This window comes from Crocodylus siamensis, chromosome 1, assembly GCF_052110815.1.
Source record: "Crocodylus siamensis isolate JL-2025a chromosome 1, ASM5211081v1, whole genome shotgun sequence".
In the NCBI taxonomy this organism is placed as follows: domain Eukaryota; kingdom Metazoa; phylum Chordata; order Crocodylia; family Crocodylidae; genus Crocodylus; species Crocodylus siamensis.
Window position 1 is genome coordinate 229,265,158 of NC_143395.1, and position 22,198 is coordinate 229,287,355.

Consider the following 22,198-nt stretch of genomic DNA (forward strand, 5'->3'; position numbering starts at 1 on the left):
AATGTCTGCACATGCAGCACTGTTAGGCCACAGGAAACTAATTAACTCCACCATAGGTTAGTACCTGTAAACACAAGTACTATCCTACCGCGGCATTATTTAGTGCTCAGCAGTAAACGTATAGACACTGACAGGGCTGGCTGGGGCATGAGGGTACTTCAGTGTGGAGGCTGCCTGCTGGCTATCCCTGCAGTGGAGCACCCCTTGTGCCTCAGCCGGCCCCTGCACAGCACATTGAGCCAGGTCAGAATAGCCCTGGCCTAGCACATGTAAATTTGGTGCCCAGGAGCAATAAACTCAGGCATGATATGTGCTGGAGTTTATTGCATCACATTAATTTCACGAGTATATGCACCCTGTTATAACAGTAGTAGCCCTATGCCCTTGGAATATAAAAAATATGAAGTGTCTCCAAGCAAATAGGTTTGGATTTTAAACTCTCCCAAAGTTTGGGAATGTTTTGTTTGGTTCATTCAAGAGAAAGGTGGAACCTAAAAATTTGAAACTAAAGCCAGATTCTGAATGTTGTTGCAGTTCAGATATGTCATAGGATTTTGCATTTAGTCTCCTTTGGCTATGTGCACATTAGCCTATTTTAATGGACATTAAAGCATTACTAAAAAACCATGAGTGCCTGTAGAGGAGTGCAGAGACTGCTCCAACACATTGTAATTATAGCAATTAATTGAGTCTGCTGAAGCAAGATAATTACCATGTTTCAACAGTTTCCTGCATCTCATGTATCAGCATCCTTATGTTTATAAATGGTGATGGGGTGCTTGAACTAAAGTTCATTCGACAAGCTTTAGTTCAAATGTTCCTGCCACCATTTTTAAGCACAGGAAGACTGATATATGAGATGCTGAGGGACTTTAATTACAGCAGCTCTCGGAGCCACTCATAGTGTACTTAAACACAATTAAAACCACTCTACCCCCAGAGCACCTGTAAAAGTGCCCAAAGCTATTTAGTTAATGTGTATTAAAATAGGGTAATGTATATTAAGTGTCACTTAACTGCAGAGCTGTACCTAGGGGTGTGCAGGGCCTGGGGCATATGAGCCTGGGGCGGGGGTGGTGGCAAGCAGTGGGACCACAGTGGGGGAGGGGGGGCAGGGGTGAGCAGCCAGAGTGATGAGCAGTCGGGGGCACGTGGTGAGCAGTGTGCGGCAGCTATGGCAGGGCCTGTACAGCACTGTCTGTGGGGCCCGCCAGAGCACAGGGCCTAGGGCAGTTGCCCCGATTCACCCCTGCTAGGGATGGCCCTGGTTAACTGTGTTCTTTAGTTAATATGCATTACAATAGGCTAATGTGCATTTTCCTAGTACCTCACAATGGAGGTACTAGATTTAATGCACACTAACTAAAGCACATTAATACATGTATAGACACACCCCTTTTGGTCTAAATTCAGACCTAGCATATGTGGGCATAATGGCATTGGAATAAATGATTTTTGTCTCATTTATTTCAGAAAATCACAAAAGTACCTGCCTATTTATAGTAATATTGACTTGTCTTTGAACCAGTCTGCCGCCCAAAGCAAGCTGAATGCTATATTTATATGAATGCATGCTGTTAATTTAGAATATTTTTGGTCTATCAGACAAAAGGCAAGAATTTCTTAGGGCAATATCTTTTATTGGATCAAGTGTGTAGTAGAGTTAGTGAACTGTTTAGTATATTATTTCCTGGCTCATTCTGGTCAGAACTGATGAAGAATGTCCTGTAGTTGAAAGTTTGTCTAACTCTATCCCAAATACACAGTTGGCCCAATAGAAGATATCACCCTACAAAATCTTTCCCTCTCACATGATTTCTAGATTATTGTGGCTACAGCATTACTCTTGTATTACCTGTCCATCATCGTCTTCTCTCAAAAGCAAAGATCGTTTTCAGGAGTATTGCTTCATATGGATGGAAGATCAAAGCTTGTGTTGACTACTTTCAAACTCGTAATTTCTGCTCCTGTCCCTATGTATGGGTTCCTCCCCACCTCCCATAATCCTCACATGGTACATGATGTAAATGGCTAATTACCTTTGGTGTGAAGGACATTAAAAAATTCTGAAAATAGGTGTCTAAAACCAGCTCTGCTCCATTTTGTCAGGGATGGGGAGGATTACTTTAGGGATTTGAAATCATAAAGGTTTCTCTTAAGCATTTGTTCAGACCTCTTCAGATTTATCAAGTGAACTGTGCCCTTGGATAATTTCCTGTTGTAGTTGCCAGAGATTTTAGGACAGAAGTACGATTTTCATTCGAAGTGCAGAACTTGACCTATTTTGTTCGCTGTAATTAATATTTACTATGAGATTAACTCATGCGTTCTACTTCTGCTTTTGCATATGCTTCCATTTGTTCCCAGCATACTTGCATGCAGCTTCCCTATGTATTAGTGGGAGTGGCATGCTGCAAAGACAGAATTTAGTCTGTTTGCCACTCTTATTGTGGAAGTTGAAGTGAGCCAATAACAGTTCACTGTCCTCTCAGAACATGAGCCAGATCACGTTAAAGGGGTGGAGAGTCAATGCAATGCAAAAATATGCTTTTTAAGTCTTCTAAAGATGTCTTTGGATATTATACATGAATTGAATCCAACAGCAATAATGAGCTCAGTTATTTAGGTTATGCCTGTCTTTGTTTTGGCAGAGAAAAGGCTTTTATTTTTCATCACAGACAAAATTTGGGTCAGTCTTAGGAGTAAACAAAAAGGATAGCAAGTACACACCAAAGAGAAGGTGTAGGAGGCTGATCTAGAATGCCAGATGAAATATGAGATGGTGGTTTAATATTGCAACTTCATGCTTTTCTAAAAATGTTGTTGTGACTATCTCTTCCCCAGCTGATGCAACTGTCTTCAGCTCAAGTCCTACATCAGAGACAGATTCACTGGGCAAACCTCGATACACAGGTATGACTGTAATAGCTATGTTTGCTAAAATATAACTTGACAACTTGATATGTTTAGTTCAAGTTCTAAACTTTCAATGATTTTTTTAAAATGTCCAGCTACATCTTGGCAGCAGATTAAAGGTCTTTAGTACAGACCTTCAAATGAGTCTTGAGTGCATTTTGTCTTATTTTCCCTCCATTTCTTTCTCCGCCAGCCATCAGCCAGTTTCCAAACCAGGGGAAGGGAGGCATTTCCACCACAAATCATTTCACTGTTGGGCCTCAATTCATTCCAGCAACTGTGCTATTGCATGGTGTTCATATTCCACTGAGTCACAGTAGGATTCCTAATTGACCTTGCAAGCCTTCCCATACAGACTTTAATCCCATTACCAATGTTCCCTAATACAAGCCTCACCATATGGACTACTCATTCTGTCATGCATCACAAAGCAAGCTTATTCCTACAGATAAGCTCCTCAACTACCAATGTCCCTCGAGAGACAGCGTATGTCAGCATAGGAAGTAGCCTGAGAAACAGAATATATTATTAATCACTGTAGTAACTATTTTTCAAACTACCTTGCAATTGCTTTTCAAATGGACATGTAACAGCACGTTCTAGAAATAAATCTGAAACATGGATGTGGAGAGTTATAAAAATAGCTGCCTTCAGCAGGAAGGGCCCCAAGGGTGGCCGTGATACTCTCTACTGGCTTCCTTCATCTGCCCTGTTCATCCACACTGGCCCTTCAGGGTTTCACCCTGCTGCCTTTCCTGCCACACTGAGATGGTAAAAATAAAGAGGGGAGCCTGCCTGCAGAGGCTAATGATATCTGGGTGCTCTTCCTAATTCTGTTCCTCCTTGGGTTGACTTGGCCCACTCAGTTCTAGGCTCTGACCCCAATTCACTGTCTTTCGTCAGTCTCTGGGGCTCCAAACCTGTTGCCCCAATTGCCTTAAGGGCTAGAACTGTGGCCTCCTGCTGCCCCCATGTCTCACAGGTGTTACTCTGGATCAATTAGAAAAGACCCCGTGGCCCCATGCTGCATCTGGGCCCTGATGCCACACATCTTTGTCTGGGCTTCAGTCTTCCCAGCCTTGACCCTTTACTTCAGCCTATGTCTACTGCCCCAGACCTTAGCTCTTGGGTCCTACCCCTGTCTCATAGTCCAGCCCCCTGCCCCAAGCAAAGCTGCTCTTGCTCGCTCTTGCAGCCCCCTGGGGTCCCTGAGCCTTACAGGGTTTTAGGCTGGGCACCCTTAGGCACCCCAGTGGCTTCCATACCACTCCAGTAACCACAACCTGGTCCTCTGGTCCTATGCCAGCTAATGTTTGCAATAAACGTCTCCTTGAGTCCCAGCAAATGTTTACCCAATGGCCGATGGCTCCTTGTAGCTTCCCTAGGTGCTGGTGTTGCCTGGGTTTCCTCCCTCTTGCAGCCCAAGCTAGCAGAAGTTCTCATCTCAGTAGGACTTAGGGCCAGACTAAGTTCTTTAGTTGAGAGTCCATGCTTTTAGTAGGTGAGGGCTCCACCCAGTTTGATCACATGGCCTTCTCCTTGCCCAGGGGTTTCTAATCAGCCTAGTACTCAGCCTGTCCCCAGGTGCTGCAGCTTAAACTACTGAACTATCACCCCTACCCTCTCCCCTGGCTGCCCTTTAACTCCCCCTAGTTTTCCCTGGGTGCTTATTGCTCTGCAGCTGGCTCTTGCTCTGCTGTGTACCTAACTGCAGCCATCCAATACTGGCTTCCAATCCCTCAAGTAGCAGGAGTCAAGGGTTCCTGCTACACTGCCATATCCACATCTGAAGAATTTATCCTCCCAGACTAACTCCTCTTCTTTCCTGCCTATGCCCAGACTACTGTAAATGCAGGCATTATAGTAATGGTAGAATATATAGAAGGCATGGTAGGTGGCACCTTCTGGACTAATTCTCAAGGCCACCCTGCCCTGATTTCTGCCTCTCTTCAGACTAACACAGCTAAATCTCTCTCTCTCTAGAATATATAGAGAATAGATATATCGTTATATATCGAATAGATATATCGAATAGATATATAGAAACCTAATACATTTTTTTCATTTCAAAGCTAATGCACTCTCATCTTCAGGTATCATTTTACTACACTACTTAAGATATTAGGAATGATTTCAAAGCTGTCAGCTGTGTTTCTGGAAGAGATCAACAAGTCTCCTGGTTTGCCAGACACTGCAGCTCCTGATCCGCTCAGTAAAACCAAGACACCAGCATGATGAGCCACAGTTATTAGCCAGTGGCTTCTAATGGAGTTTGCTGTAATTTCCATATTGGAGCTTATAGCTCCTAAAGCTTTCAGTGCTTTCCTTTAAAAAAAAAAAAAAAGAAAAAAAAGAAAGGAGGGGTGTGTTAAAATTACTGCAGATTAGTGGGGCAGGATGTATAAGAGGGAGTTTAACTTTGCTTTTGTGAGACCAGGATCAGGCCGCCATTCTGCCAGTCATTGTAAGAACAGATAAAACCTTCTGCCATTTCTGCCATTGTGAGCTCAGAAGATTTTGCAGTGTCCCTCACACCAGGATTCCAGTGGGATGCTGTCCCAACGGCATTGAGTGCCCAGGACTGTGACCACCATTGCAAAAGAGGATGCATGAAGGAGCTGGCACTGGGATATTGTACTAGCCATTATTCTGTCCAGTAGGCATTAGGCATTAGGGGAAGATAAATATTAATTTTCTAAATTTTTAGGGGCCCTGTGGGCCAGATAGAATGGCCTGGTGGGCTGCATCCACAGGCTGCATTTTGCCCACCCCTGCATTAGAGAAAAATTGAAAAACATGCAGCAAGCATTGAGTTACATTTGTTGCACTGAGCACAGTGTGTAAACTAGGTACAAAGGTGACTAGACATTGAAAGTTGCATCTTGCTTCTTTTCTTCAGCATTTGTGTTAGATGTTGAATATGATTTTCATGGATGATTTCTTCTTTTGTGCTCTTAACTAAAAGTTGTGGAGTTTTTAAGCATAAGCTAGTTCTGTTACATTACTCAGTACTTGAATGAAGTAACGCTTTTCTCTTAGCCCCTCATGTCAAGTATATGAAAAAAGAGGAAGATGTGCCATGTTCCATCACAAGTTCACTTGAATATTTCCCACAAGAGGAAGGTGGCAGTAAGGAAGAACCTGTTCAACCTCCACAAAATCCTCCTACTAACCTCACCGTAGTGACTGTTGAGGGCTGCCCTTCCTTTGTTATCTTGGACTGGGAAAAACCAGACAACGACACAGTTACCGGTCAGTTTACTGTCATCTGTGTTCTACTTTGTCTATATGTAATTGATTTTACTTTAAATGGTGGTGGCTGTCTTATGGTGATAGCTGTGTATGAGAGAGAAAGTTAGTTATAATGACTCAAGCCCAAACGTGAACTGGAAGTGGGACATGTGGGTCCCTGCCTAAATGATCATTTAAGTAATTTCTATGAAGTAGAACAACTTCAGCTAATGCTACTGGGACCACAGAACAACATAGAGTCTGGTGGTCACGTGGGAGGTAGGTTGAATTATTTCATATCTTTCTTTGACCCAGGTGAAACTGCCTTTGCTTGAATTGAAAAAGCCTCAGACCAGAACATGGGTATATAAGAGTGTGTGTGTGTGTGTGTGTTTTACATATATACACCAAATTTGGGCGGAATATTTGGGAAATAGTCTTTTTCTCTCTTTCTTTCTCTAAATATATCTATCTATCTATATATAGATCTGTCTATATATCTATATTTATGATAGATAGATAGATAGATAGATAGATAGATAGATAGATAGATATAGTGTGTGTCTACAGGTCACCCTGTGGTGATGTAGTGATGCCTTACTTTGCCATACAGTGTGCTATGGCGACGTAGCTATCATGTGGATCTACTTGTGATCCATTGTCGTAGCAGCACACACCCTGGTATAGCATGCTACTATGGCAATGTAGTGGCAAAATCTATTTGTGTGCCACACACACGGTGCAGTAACTGCCTGTACTGTATTGCACTTTAGTACTTCTGAAAGTACTTCTATAGATGTAGTGTATCTCTATAGCTATAGAGATAAAGCTATAGATATAGAGATATAGTTGTATTTCTATATATAGATGGATAGAACATATATTACTAATATATGTTACTATTTTCCATATATTCCCAAAAAATGGTTTTTGGATTGTTCCAGAATTCCTCCCCACACCCCAGTCTGGTCACAGAACCAAAAAAAATTAGTTGTTTGCCGAGCCTTACAAAAAAGACTACCGTAGTCTCTTTGACTATATAAGTAATCCAAATCTGTGTAATTGGAGCCAGATTCAAATTTCTTTCCTGAAGAAGGGAGAACACACATAATTTAGGTGGCCCCTCTTTGTATATACAGTGCGTGTAGGTGAAATGATTCAACAGGCATAGGGGAAGTGTGTCCTCTCCACTGCCCCTTCTACCTTCTGGTACGCCTACCCAGGCAGGCCAGAATAAAGCTATTAAGCCTATATACCTCAACAGCAAGGAAGACAGACCCCCAGTATATTCCCTCCTCTGAGCCTTTACGGTGTCCCATAATAGTAGGCTTTCCCTGAACATGAATGAATCACCTTTTCAGGACAGCTGAAAGATTTCCCACTCAGTCTACAGAAAAATGAGGGACACCTTTTATAAGATGTATGATTGACATTAGTGTCTGTCAGAGAGTCAATGACTTTGGCTCTTCTTAGGTCAATATCATATTAGATGCTTTCAAATCTATAGACAGTTATTTTCATTTTTCCCCCCTACAGGTATGTTTAATTCCAGGTACTAAAATTCTGGGACCGAGGTACATTTCTGTATGGCAGCTAGCTTTGTCCCTCGTACAGTCTTCACTTCAAAACATCTTTGCTTATTTACTTAGTGTGAATCAGCCAGCACACTTTCTGTATGGGGAAGAAGTCACGGCATTCCAGTGTCTAAAAAACCACACCATATTACTTCATACTGGCACCAGTCTGATATTAATTATTAGTTTGAACCAACGGTTCTCAATCTTTTTTGACTCAAGGCACGCCTTGGAAAATTCCAGCTCTTAGCTTTTATTTGTTTTTTGACTATGGAAAAATAATAAAGCAATTCTTCTGTTGCAAAGACCTCAAAGACCACAACAGGTCAGGGCTTTTTGGCAGTGTAAATTCCCATGTGAAATCTCTGGGTTTCTCTTGTGAATCATGTTATAGGTGTTGGTACACCTAACAGTGCTAATATTGTGTGGCACCCTGGGGCACCTGAAAAGAAAAGACCTCTAGTTGAGAATCACTGGTTTGGACACACTTAAGTCTTCACTAATCTTTTGGGGTTGTGGGGGAGGACTTTTTCCAGTCTGTGCACTTCTGATTTACATATACAGTGGTTTTATCCAGAAATTCTGGGAATGCCTTAGAAACAAATAGCATAATCCCTCTTTTTGAGATTGCCTGTTTGCTAATATGATCCCTGAGAGCTTTGGAAATATCAGGTATTCCTAAGAAAACAAAATTCCATTTCATTAATGGAAAAGCCTGACAAGCAATAACCAAAACAGGGCTTACACTCACCTCCCAGCTCCTACCCCACTGCTCCTGGTGTTCAGGTACCACTTCTGCACTGCAGCAGAAATGTGTGGGCTGTTGGTTTGATAGCTTAGCAGCATAGCTGATACTCAGGAGAACTTGCCTATGTGAGATTTTTCCCAGATATCATCTTAAAAGGTTACTAAGGTTCTAAAATATTTAGAAGTCAGATGTTTTTCAACGTTGTTAACTGCAAGGTTCAGTGTATATTTGAGTTTAGTCCTCGGGAAAAGACCGGAATCAGAGTCCTGGAAACAGAAATCCTGTGCTAACCCTGTGACTGGACACTGTATAAGTAAAGGATGCTCAACCTATACCTGCAGCATGAGCATGGCACTGTACCTGGGACCCTCCATTCCGACCTACAAGAACTACCTTGATATTTTCTCCCTGCGGCTCATTCCATCCTTCATCTTTCTACCGTATGGAAGACTCTCAGACATAGTGTCAGGTAGAATGATGATCTCTGGGTGACGCCAGTGTCTACCTTCAAAAAGAACTGAACTAACACACTGGATTTTTTGTGCATCATGAATATAAATGAGCATCCAAGGGTGAGCACCTTGGATCACCTTGTAACCTGGATCATACTGAAGTGACTAACCTAGAAATAAGCAGCTTGATTTCTCATTGTCATACCCATGAGCTATCCATTCGCATCAGCTCCATAGATTTTTTTCCCAGTGTAAAGTTTAAAGTGTGGTCTGCCTTTGTTCTTCACAGATTATCCTCTTGAGAAACCTTCCTGACACAAACATTCAGAACATTCACATCTAAAAATGAACAGTACTTCCCTTTTTCATGTCGCCTTTCTTTGGCATATATTTTGATCCTATTTTAAGGTTCCATGCTGCATAATAACAGTGGCAATCACTAGGTATTACATCAGAAATCACCCTGCTCTGGTGGTGTGGACACTAGGGTAAGTATCTGGAAGTCCAGAGGTAGAGAGTTGGAGGCCACAGCAGAAGCACTCGTGGCATGGCCTGGTCAGATTCCAATGAATTCTGCTAAATACCTTGTTACAAGGACACAAGACAGGAAAGGATGCCAAACATTCAAGTAATGGCTCCTCTTGGAGCTATTAAGGTAAATGAGGTTGAAAATCCACCTAAATATGGTTTTATATGATGGCACCGGTTGAGCTGTTTTAATTTTAAAAACATGTAATCTTATAGGAATATTCCATATAGACCCATTCTGCTACTTGCTCTTAGTAGCACTTGGTTAGTTAAACTGACTTCCCCAGCTCCTGCTTGTCTGAACAGGGGGCACAAAATCGGGCCCTGTCCATTTTATCAGATAATACATAATTCTATATACATTAATTTTATAGATGTGGTTAAATTTTATAGATGGTTTATGTTTTATTGGCACTTGGCAGTAAGGATAATTATAAAGTCACTAATAAATGTGTTGTGATAGGTTTATTCCTTCCAACATTGAATTCCATTGCTGATGATATTTTATCTTCTAGTCAAGACAATGAACTGGTCTTGAGAACTAATGAAAGTGAAAATATTTAAGATGCAAGTTGTCTAAATAAACACAAATGGAAAAGCAGTAGCAGGAAAGAAGAAAATAGGGGAAAAGTAGTATGCCAAGTTTTGAAAATTATGGATGGATTGATGGATTTATTTTAATTATAAATACCTTCTCCATCATCCTCATTTCTTGCAGTCCCATATGCCCATTTTAAAATCTGTTTTATCACCAGTCAGGCTACTTTCACCTTTTCCAGACAGTTATCAACACTATTACAGTAGCCAGACAATTATTAAGCTCAATTGAGCTGTAAGTTCAGACAGACCTTCAACTTTATCTTAAAACTGGGGCATCAATGCCTTTGAATTTTCCCAGCTCACAGGACTATATTCCCTTAGCAGTCTTTGCTCAAAATCCTCAGGGAGGGATATAAGCTTCTGATGAAAAAGAAGCTGTCATGTCCAGGCCTACTCTGGAAAGTGGAGGCCCCAGAAACACATGGTTGGAGCAGCTGAAGAATATAGTGGAGCATCTCTGAAGCTTCATCTGTGTAAATAAACGTGGTCATTTATAAGCCCCTTATCTTTTCTATATGAGAGAGCATATCATTTCCAATCTATAGATATAGTACCTGGAGGAAGAAAAAAGAACAAGTTATATATTCAGAAGTATCATCTGTTAGTAGAGGTCATCAAAAATAGTGCGCAGAGGTTGTCTGTTAAGGAGGAACAGCAGAGCTCTGGATTGTGCTTCACCAGAGTTGTGGTACAGAAAGGATACCACTGTGATACAGAAAATGAGGTATTATTTCCCCCCCCAGAGATCTGAAGGCATCGCCTCAACCTAATAGTAAACAGCAGTGGAGCATTAGCAAGGAACATTGCACTAGCATTGTTGGGAAAAGGGCTGCCATAGCTTTGTGTTGGATGGTATGGAGAGTTGCCATCCAAATGAGAAAGTTGACATATATTTTTCCCCTCAGCCACTGGTTTTACTGAGATTGCTACAGCTTCAACCCAAACATGGACTATATCAGACACAGACTGACCTATACCCAAGAGTGCCAGTTTCAACAAACACTGGATATTTAAGTAATTCCTTGACTGGAAATTCCATTTTCCAATTGCAATTTCCATTCCACAGCTGTCAGCTGTGTTTCTGGAAGAGAACAACAAGTCTCCCGGTTTGCCAGACACTGCAGCTCCTGATCCGCTCAGTAAAACCAAGACACCAGCATGATGAGCCACAGTTATTAGCCAGTGGCTTCTAATGGAGTTTGCTGTAATTTCCATATTGGAACCTATAGCTCCTAAAGCTTTCAGGGCTTTCCTTTAAAAAAAAAAAAAAAAAAAAAGAGGGGAGGGGGGGGTGTTAAAATTACTGCAGATTAGTGGGGCAGGATGTATAAAAGGGGGTTCAACTTTGCTTTTTTGAGACCAGAGATCTGATGGGAGCAAGATGCTCAGCAATCTCCAATCTTCATTGTTGCTCCAAATGTGTTTAGGTTGCATCACAGTTCTCAGTTTTGCAGAGTAGTCCATTCCCATTGGCTTCAGACTGCTCAGCACCTGGCAGAAGAGATTCATTTGTCTTACTAGATCGCTCTTTTCCCCACTTGTTTTTAAATCCATCACAACAGAACTGTAGCAGAGGAGAAAAATAGCTAGTTCCTCCCTCTCTGTACTCCAGATGTGTAATCACGTTGTTTTCCCTGTAACAAATAATATGTTAGTTTTGTGGGGCTTGATAAAGATGTGTTGGAATGTCTAGGCCCCAGCAAGTGTTGAAGGGGCTCTAGCGTCCTTGGCTTTACCTTTCCACAGTTCCATCCCAACCCCATGTGTGCTGCAGTGTTCTGGGAGTGTAAATGAGGATTGTGTGGTCTGGGAAGCAAGAAAAAGCTGAACATTTAAGGGTAGATTGTTCCTATACCTTATCCATCCATGTGGGGCAAGTAAGACACCACCTCTTCGTTTCTCCACTGCTAGGTGGAGGGCAAAATAGATTCTAGCCTCAACCTCAGGCCAGAGACAATAGATTGCTGACTTGGGATACCACCTCTGTGTGCATGTTTGTATGTGTGGGTAGGCAATGGAAGGTCCCTAGATCTCCCCTTCACTTCTCAGTAGAGTAATGGGCTGGTTGCCCAGATAGGCTAAGCTGCTCTTTGAAGATTGTGTGCAATTCCCAATGAAGATGGCAAGTAGTGGACCAAAGGAAGCACTCTTAGGGCGACCTCCTGGGAGGTACTGCACTTTGCAAGGTACTTGCACGTGCAGTACCTCCCAGGAGGTCGCCCTAAGAGTGCGTAACTACGCACTTCACTTTCCCTGAGCTGAACCTAATGATTCCAAATACCCCATTTTTCTTGCCTAGCCTTATAGGGTTGTATGAAGACTAATTACTATTGTAGAATATTTTGTTATACATGTGCTAAGTATTACATTGTACGTTAATTTAATATCAGCTTACATTATTTGCTAAGTAGTTGCTTACAGTGTCTACTGTGTGATTAAAAAAATAAATAAATAGCAACTACCTCTAAGGCTGCAGCAAAAAATGATATAGAAGCCTTCTGAAAATTGTATAAATCAAGCAGTGCAATTTCCAAGTGACATTTGTCTCCATCAGACAGTTGGATAGAAGATGCTGTTGTGAATTAAAGTTCTTGAAACTTCAGCTTTGGAAATTTGTGGAAGCTCAGGAAATATAAATTTTCAAGCATTGTAAATCAAAATGAGAATTTAGCATGTCATAAATTTGAAATGCCCTGTTAATTGCTAGAGCAATTTCCAGATCTTCTTTTTAAACAGAATAGCTTTTCCCAATAATATGTCATCATAGGATCTGGGAACTTTAAATCAATAGAAATGAAGGATGAGTGGTACAAGGCCTATGAAAGAAATATTTTGGCTTAGCAATGCTTTGGTTTATTGGTATAAACTATGGCAAATTTCAAATGAAATACTGAAGAACCAAAATTTCAACAACATACTTAAAACCTGTCTACTTTTAACCATGAGCAAGTGCAATAGGTAATATTTTACTAATAATAACATTCATTCTAAAAAGCATTATGTTGTATCAATTCTGCCATGAGTCAGAGTTAACTCTTTATTTTCCCTTGAAAAACTAAAGTAAAAGCAGCATCTTTTCAAGGCTCCTAGAATAATGTACCTTGACAACATTTCCCTAATGAACATTATTGCTACATAAAAGCATGGTTGCAGAGCTGCTTATTTGTGTTTGTTGTTTAGGTTTCCTTATAAACAGAGAAGATATTTTTACATAGGCTAGGCAAATCAGTCAAATTGTCACCCATCCATGCATTAAATTCAGAGCTGGGAATTTTTTTAATGTAAGTCTTGAAAATTCAGGCCCTGGGCTCCATGTTGCCACCTTTCAGTTCTTCTAAGATGGTACTTTGATCTCTGAGCTGACTCTTAACTTCAACTTGAACGTTAGTACCTACTGGCTGATTAGGGTTTGAACCACCAAGATGCTAACATAGGCAGAGAGGTATGGCCATGCCACACTAGGCTGGTCTCATGTGTTGTGAGGGCTCTGAACTCACGAGTCGATTGGCACAGCTTCTGACTAGAGCTCATACTTTTCACACAGCTCCGGAGTGCGGGGGATAACATTGCTGCTGTTTGCCTTTCCTTCTTTCCCCACACCTGAATTCAGCAACAAGGGATGAGAGGCAGTGAGTAGTGGCAATGCTCAGCCGCTGGGCTTTGGAGCTGTGTAAAAAAAAAAAAAAAAGTGGGGGGGCTCTGGCCAGAGCCTGTGCCAGTTATCAGTGAACTCAGAAATGCCAGCAGGAGCTTTGCTGACCCACCATGCTTGTGCCATGCAACTGAAAAGGGATGCAACCACGCTGCCTCATCCTCCTGGATCTGTCTCTGATTCATGAGAACCCTCTGAGATGTTCTAAGAACCTATCATTTCTCTCATTGAAATGGGGAAGAAGGTGAAAGGAAGCATTCAGTACTTTATAAAACTAGATATTTGGAACAGAAACTTTTGTCAGCTTAAGGTACAAACAAGGCAACTCATGGTGGACTGCAGATACAATATGCAAGACAGTAACTAGGGAAAAGAGGCAAAAAGAAGGACATTGAATAAGAAGAGAGAGGTCTGAACAATGAATGGGAGATTTGCAAGTGGTTATTAAATGCAAGTTTCTGTTGTGCTTTTCAGAGTATGAGGTTGTGTCAACTGAAAATGGAGCACCTACTGGGAAGGAGCAGTCAATTATTACTACAAATCAAACTCATTCTACAGTGGAAAACCTAAAGCCTGACACAAGGTAATGCACTAAGAAATTTCCTGATGTACTCAACTAATTTAGATGATCTGTCATCTCTCAGTTTAAATATCAAATTACAAGCATGAACAAAATGACAGAATTGTAATTCTGGTTGGAAAGAGATTTTTTTTCTCTATAAAAAATAAAAGGTCAAAAACACAAGTCTGAGTAGCCATCAGGGATGTTGCCATTGTCTCAGCCCCCAAGTTCTGTGTCCATTTTGAAGAGATTTAGTCTTTGTTCTGGCAAAGAGAATGACAATCCCAATTCAAGAAAGCCTATCACTTCTTATAAAGAAAATCTAGTAGCAAGATTCTTTACAAATTACTAAAGCTTAATCCTTAATGATTATCTAAAGATAAGTGTTAACTTTCCTTATAATTCAAAAGCACATGTAAAAACACCACAATTGCTCTCTCCACCCTTTTTTCCTACTGCCAGTTTCAGACACCAGGAAGAACTAAAAACCCTGATTTCAGGGGTAGGCAGGGTGGGGAAGCAAGTGGTATTAACTCCTTGGGTTCCAGCAGCATGCTGAAACAGCGGTTCTCACAGCTGCAGAGATGAATACCAGGTGGTTTATGCAGCTGGCTCTGTGTGCATGTAAAGCCAGTGGGAGTTACAGATGATCAGACACCTTGCAGTAGACACATTGTACAAGCAAACAGATGGGGGTTCCGGTATTGAAAGTACAGTTTTCAACAATTAGAGAATATCGCCTTAATGTTACACCATGGAGTAAAAGGATGTGTTTGTCCTCTGGGAAGAGCTTTATCTCACCCTCCTGAATCACCTTGTACCTAAACAATGGCATGAAACACCCAGCATTTGATGCATTTTTTGATGGCAGTGGAGAATAGCTATTAAATTACAAAAATCTGACTGAATCTGGTTTTTTTTGTTCCTATAGTAAGATTGAGAGCATGGAAGAGAGCTCTAGTCTTGTGCTTTGGTATTTGGTATTCAGACAAGAAGCCTTTTTTGTTTCCCTCCCTTCCCACCCCCCTCATAGAAAGGATCATTTGGCTTTGACAACAGAATCTTTCTCCCTCAGCCATACTGTTTTTCTTCTTAATGTTGATAATAAGGCACAGAGTTCCTAAACTAAGCCTGCCTCCCTGAATCTCCAAAATTCAAGGTCCAGAGGAACTCACGATTTGCTGACAATATTTAGTTCAGTCTGGGACTGCGGTTCTTAGTCCATTGATTTGTTCTCCATTAGTACTAGGGGCACATTAATCATAAGCAGAGAAAACAAGCAAAAAAGAAGGAACAAGGGAATTTCTTGTGAGTGGAGAAGGGGGAAGGGTGCAAAAGAGAAAGGGAAGTGGTTTCTGACACCCAAAATAAACACTGCTGACAGAAATGATGTTTTCTTGTGCAGTTGGCTACTGAAAGTGCTCTATAATCATGCACTGACAGACGTGCATGGTTGCAGAGGGATTTAAAAAGTGCCTGGTCATGTAACAGCTGAACCCTGATGAGAGTTCAGATGAAGGCACTCCAAAATGGAGTACCTTCATTAACATTTTTTAGTGCACGTTGGGAACAAGGCTGGGCTGAAGCAGCCCAGCCCCATCCCTGGCCCTGTCTCAGGATGGGAGAGAGGGAAGGAGTTCCAGCTGGGGTTTGCCCAGCCTGTGCTGGAAGAGGGGAGGGGCAGGTGGATTGGAGCCTCCCCTCCCCTCCACACCCAGAATGGACTTTCTCTCCCTGCCTTCTCCCTCTCCCATCGTGAGACAGTACCAGAGCTAGGATGAAAAGGCTGGCGCTAGGGGAAGAGGCTGCAAACGGTTGGATCGGGAGGGTCAATCTAAAACTCATGGCCTTTCTCTGAAGTGCCATGAGTTATATCAGGGAGCTGCATGTCCATCAGTGCCCTAAGTTCTCCTAGAAACCCCCAGTGTGCTAGTGCTGGGCTTGGCTGGGCTGGTTGGCCTGGCTTCTACAGTGCTGCTGGGCAGTAGCTCAGTAGCATCCATGCAGTTTGAAAATGCTTGAAACCACTTGTCTGACTTTCACCAGCCAAGAATTTTAGACCATTTCTGAGAGCCTAGGGGGGAGGGATAAACATTTGGACTCAGACTTGTCCCACAGAAAATGTGGAATCTAACAAATAATTAGCATTTTAAATGGTGGAGCATTTTGATAACGTAAGAGTAATGTTGTACCTGTGATGGTCCAAAAAATATGCGAGGCAAGGATTTCTTAGAGTGGTATCTTTAATTGGACCAACTAGGTAGCTGGGATATGGTTAGACAAGCTTTCAAATGCATTACTCGTCAGAACTGTTTTGAAGCATGCACATATGCTATGCTCACTTATATTCATGTTGTGGGGAAAATGCCATGGTTAATAAATACAAGTATTTTGAAGCATAGCTGTGCCTTATGAGCATTCTCTGTGCCTCAGCTTAGCTCTGAATAACCAGAGGAGAGATGTGTAGAAGGTTGAAAAGGGAATGGTTTCAGTGCAAAGATATGTAGTTGGTTTTGACAGCCCCATGGCAAGGCTGAAAAGTCAGGTTTTTCCAGTTTTAAGGACTAAAAGGAAGCTACTGTATTTGTCAGCATAAGACAATTTAGCTTTCCACCCATAACAAATTAAGTTTACACTTACTGTGGCAGCTCACATAAGCAAATCACGTCCATTTCAGATCCTTTACAGCCCTTTTAGTCATGATAATTTAAGTCTGTAATAAGATTAAGTCAGAATTACAGGCTCAACAGCAGCCACCTAATCTTCCATGCTGCTGGCTGTTAAGCAGTACTGGAGTCATAAAACTATTCCCTGGCTCCTTGAAGTAGGGATCTTCAGCACGTCTGTTGTGAGTCAACAGGAAAAGGATCATTTTACTATCATCACTTTCATCTAGGAAAGTGTACAGAATACCTTTTTTTTCAAAAGACTGGGTTTGATGGCTGTCCTTGCTTCAAACAGAATTTAGTCTTAGAGACAACACTAAGGTTCTAGGGGCGCTTGTACATGTGATGGGGGGTTATTCCTCAGGGTTTTATTCTATGCTCCTAAATTGAAATGGTGGGGCATAGAATAAAACCCTGAGGTCTGAACAGTTTAAATTTTTCTGTCATATTACAGTGAGGGGCCCAATCCTTTTTTTAAAAATCAGACTTGGAGACTGCCCATGTGCGGCCAGGGAGGCGAGCTGCTGGGGAGGCCAAGTGGCCCCTGTGTTGTGGGGGCTCCTGTTCCTTCCGTCCACAGTGGCGCACTCCCTGGGGCCGCCCAGGCAGGCGGCTAGTGGGCCAAGTGCTGCCCCAGCTTGGAGGCAGCCACCAGCTGGATCCAACTCTTTCCTGAGCCTGCCGGGGCTTCCAGCACCCTGTGCGCTGTCTCCGCTACCTTTCTTCTGACTGGGAATGGTCTGTCTTGCCCCTGAGGCAGCGCAGGGAGATGGCAGGAGGGTGGCTGGGTGTGCTTGTGGCTGGAGAAGGTAGTGGGAATAGTGGATGGGGCACTGGAAACCTGCCAAGCCTGAGCTTCCCTGAGACTGCCTGGGCTTCCAGTGCCCTGTGCACCATTCCTGCCACCTTCTCCAGGTGCCAGCACACCCAGCCACCATCCTGCTGCCCCAAGGGTGAGCCAGCCCATTCCCGGGTTGTTCCAGATGGCGGGAAGGCGGTGGGGACAGTGCACCGGACGCAGGAAGCCCTGGTGGGCTTGGGAGACAGTTGGATCTGGCCAGGTGCTGCCTCTGAGCTGGAGTAGCACCCAGTCCACTAGCAGCCCACCTGGGCAACCCCAGGGGGTGGCACCACCATGGAGGGAAGGACCGGGGCCCCCAGCAGCTCAAGGGCCACTCAGCCTGCTAGCATCTTGCCCCTTAGCTGCAGAAAAGGCAGGCAGGCTCCACAAAAAAAAAAAAGGATCAGGCCCCTCACTGCTTCTGCCTTCAGCAAGTGCCTGCAGCTGCCAGGCACCTCTGCTGAAGGGAAAGGTGACTAGGGGCTTGATCCTTTTTTTCAGCAGAATCTGCCCACCTCTCTTACGGTGGGGGCGCACGCTGTCAGATTAAAGGCTGCAGTGTTACAAGTAGCAACACTGTAAACTAAACTACCTGGGGATGTGGCTTAGTTTGCAACACTGCAGACTCATTTAAACCCCCCCCCCCCTCGCACACGTGTAATGCGTGATGCTCTTAAGCCACACAAAGGAAATTGTTGTCATGGTGACAATCATCATGTACAAGCACCCCTAAAGCTTAAAAAGGTTTGGCATGGTCCACTGAGCAGGGCACTGTCATGGGTGCTCAGAGTCCTGGGTTCTATTCCTAGTCCTGATATTGTCCAGTGACCATGACCTTGCATTTCTCTGTCTTGTTTTCCCTTACCTACCTTAGTCTTCTCTTACTAGGTTGTTTAAAGCTCTTCAGGGCAGGGACTGTTTCTTATTATGTGCATATGCAGTGCCCTACCCAAAACGGTCTCAGATCTCTGTATTACTGTAATTCAAACTTAATAATTCAATTCACTAGAAAACCCAAACAGAAGGAAAAAACATTTTAAAAATAGCTTTCTGTGGGATTAGATTAATTTCATGTAGACATCAGAGTAAGGGGGCTTTTAAAAGAGATTTGAAGGGACTGATGCAATTTGTGTGGGAGCTTATGCTGCTACTGTCTACGTTATTTCTGTTCTATGAATTCAGTTGAGGAGTCTTTCTCCTGGGATGTTTCTGAGCACAAAGATTTTCTGGGAGGATGTTTCAGTTTGGTTAAGCTATGCTGCAAGCATTCACAGATGAGTGAAAATACATTTTTTCATAGGAAGCAAGGATAGTAGCCTTGCTGACTTCATTAATACAAGTGGCACAGAGATGAGTACCTGGAAAATACATGTAGTGACAATCTCCATGCATTGCACTGAAATTGCTCCTTTAAGTCACCTGTTAAAACAAATATTTCAGAGCTGGATTTCAAACACTTGTCTCCAGTCCCTCAAGTCAGCAAAAACTAGAAACCAAATCAGATGCAAGGTGGAAGAAATCAAAGGTAGGGGAAAGGTAAAGGAATCGCCTAGACATCATCACCCCAGACAGTGAAGAAACCTGTGTGATTAGGAGCTGACAAAAGAAATCTCCAACTCATCCATCTTGTTTTGGAGAAAACTAAAATAAGTTTGTAATTGCAGCTTTGAAAACCAGGTTGTATAGCACACACTTGCTTGGACTCTGAGGAGCAGTGCAACTGCTGTCTACTTCCTCTTCTGAACTTCCTTGGCAATATAAGATCCAGAAAATTAATGTATGTGGTATCTTAGTGAGTGACCCACTAATTTACACTTGCTTTGTGCTCAGCCTGTGCCCCTCCCTGCAATGGTTCCTGGGATGTCAGTCAAGGCACTGCCTTTTAATACATAGTCCAGTTTTATGTTTGTTTGTGACTTTAAGCTATTTCACTGCATCCTGAGAGCATGACATTATATTTGAACCCTATTTTACCGTAGGAAAGACACTCCTTTCAGTGTGGCACAATCAGCTGCTTTCTGATATAGCCACCTGCTTGAAACATCCATATATTCGTGTGCTGTTTCCTTTTGTTGGCCTGCTATGAACTACCATGCATTTGCCCAAGATGCAGACACGTTTTGTCATGGTCCATTCTCTCATAGCCAGATATGCCCGGCACCCAATACTCTCCAGTGCTTTTCCTTAAGTGGTGAAGGGTGCCTTGGTCTCCTCGGCTGGAGAACTATCAAAAATAACATTCAGAGTATTTTAGTTTGAGGGAAAATGCAAAAAATACCGTATGCTACCATGCTTGTAATGATGCAGCTAACTTGGAAAGTACATATCACATATCCATATTTGGTCATCTAGTCTCAAGGGCACCCCTCATCAGACTCAAGGCACCTTCCATAACTGTTGTGAATTGAGCAGCATCCCATTTCAAAAAGTACGGTCTTTATTACAGTGCATACCCCCTTGCAGGGGGACTGGGCAATCTGGACAGAGGAGAAGCCAGGCAGGGGGAGCCTGAGCCTTCCCTTATCTGCTTTTCTCCTCCTGCCTGGAGCCTGATCCTGCCCTTATCTGCTTATCACCTCACTTAGCTCCTCACACTTCCATGAGCACCCTTTAAAGGATTTTGTAGCACCCCAGGGTGCCCCAGCATCCTGGCTGAGAATTGCTATGTTAGATCCTGCACTAAGTCTAATTCATGTCAGCTATGATGCTACTGCTCTTCTAAATCCCTTCAAGTACTTTGGCCTTTGTAGCAACTTTCACATTAGACTCTCAAACCACCCACCGTATAAGCAGACCTCTGCTGCAAAGTAAACAATTATGGCTGTTTTACAGGTCAGTTCTCCATTGTGATTTCTCAGTGGAGATTTTCTCCCATTGCAGTAATCCTTTTTCTGGCCAGGTACTCCTGCAGTAGCAGTTACATTAATCTGGTTCTTAATAAAATTGAATTTTGCATTGCATTCATCCTATGTTACATCTCTGCCTTCTCTGTTTTCAGCAGCTCTGCTTTTCACATGTGCCTCAACCTACCTTTAGTTTATGACACTGATTTACAAAATCGGCTTTAATTGATTAAAAAAACATGAATGGTTCAGATCCAGATAGTATTTCCTCCAGCCTACCTCTCCCCCTCCTGCGCGCAAACACCTTCCAGGTTCTTCTGTAGTATCTGGCATCTTTCTCCATCCCAAAAGTACCTTCACCTACAAATGGCCTCTGCATTCTTAACATCTGCTGTCATTTATTCTGGCATGGGATCCCACACTGGGCCAAAATCTGAGGTCTTACTCAGTTTCTACTCTATTCTAATCCAGGAAAAAACTCTTAGGATGGGAGTCCTGATAACCACTGTGCTGTTTGGTTTTGTGAATAGTTTCATAACATCATAAGATGTCTTATACATCTTCTCTCTGGCCATTTTCCATAAGTGACATCTTAATGTTTTCTAGGGTCTTCTAAACATGGTTATTCATTTTGCATAAGGACAGCTTGTCATTTTGCAATATGGCTGAGCAAGGAAAAGTTTGTGCCAGAGGGAGAGGAGAGTAGGGAGGGAATCCCATGCCATTTGTTCACAGGAGGAAACTGTCTATTTTTCTAGCAAAAATAGTTCTTTCAAAATGGTTTCAATTAATTAAAAATGGTTTTGTTTTGATTAAAGCCAGTCTCCCTAGGGGTGAGAATTGCTTCATACGATTCAGTGTGTAATCTGGAACTTAATTTTTCAGACGTGCTCCCACTGATTTCCATTAGATTCTAGGGGGGTCTCAGCTCTTCTGACAGTCGGGTCCCTAATCTTTAACATATGTTGCTGCATCAGAAATTTGGTAGAATAGGCTGGTTTCTTAACAATCCTGCATGATCTATCAGGCATGAATGTCTCTTGGTGGACCTGTTCCAACTACAATGCCATCAAGTCATTTTTCACAATTATAATATTTTTTCTATTGTTCTTGTTTACAATAAAACTTTGGCAGCTTGGAACTGAAATTCCCTTACTTAGTGTTCTCCTCCATCATGGTTCTGTTCCTCAGTAACGTCTTCCCCCTAGCTAAAATCAGCTTTGCTGCTTTGTAGTTTGCTTGGATCTTTTCTAGCCCTCATATTAAACACAGATGTCATATTAGATTTCTTCAGTCCAGTGATATCTTCCCAGTTCCCAAAAAAGCTTTAATCCAGATCTACTAATGCTTTTCTTCCTGTTTATAACTATTACCTTGCAAAGTCTGTTGTACTAAGTTTAGTTAAGGGGTGGGGTGAATGGAAATGATTTGATCGGTGAGACTAGTCAGGTTTCAAATCCTAATTTATTGAATACATAAGCAATACCAATATTTAAGCAAGGCTTTAAATATATCACTTAACTCTAAGCAAGCCCTAATAGTCAATATAGATATTCTTACATGAGCCTCCAGATGGATACAGTGA

At 42.4% G+C, this 22,198-nt stretch overlaps 1 protein-coding gene across 18 annotated transcripts in view; it reads left to right on the forward strand.

Moving 5' to 3' along the window:
- Positions 1-22,198, forward strand: part of ABI3BP (ABI family member 3 binding protein) — a 283,667-nt gene that overhangs the window by 228,147 nt on the left and 33,322 nt on the right. For all 18 annotated transcript variants that reach the window (XM_090058607.1, XM_090058684.1, XM_090058655.1 and 15 more), the window contains 3 exons: positions 2,845-2,913; positions 5,956-6,168; positions 14,176-14,284. In XM_090058607.1, coding sequence (XP_089914733.1) covers positions 2,845-2,913; positions 5,956-6,168; positions 14,176-14,284 — 391 coding nt within the window. The remainder of the gene's footprint in view (positions 1-2,844; positions 2,914-5,955; positions 6,169-14,175; positions 14,285-22,198) is intronic.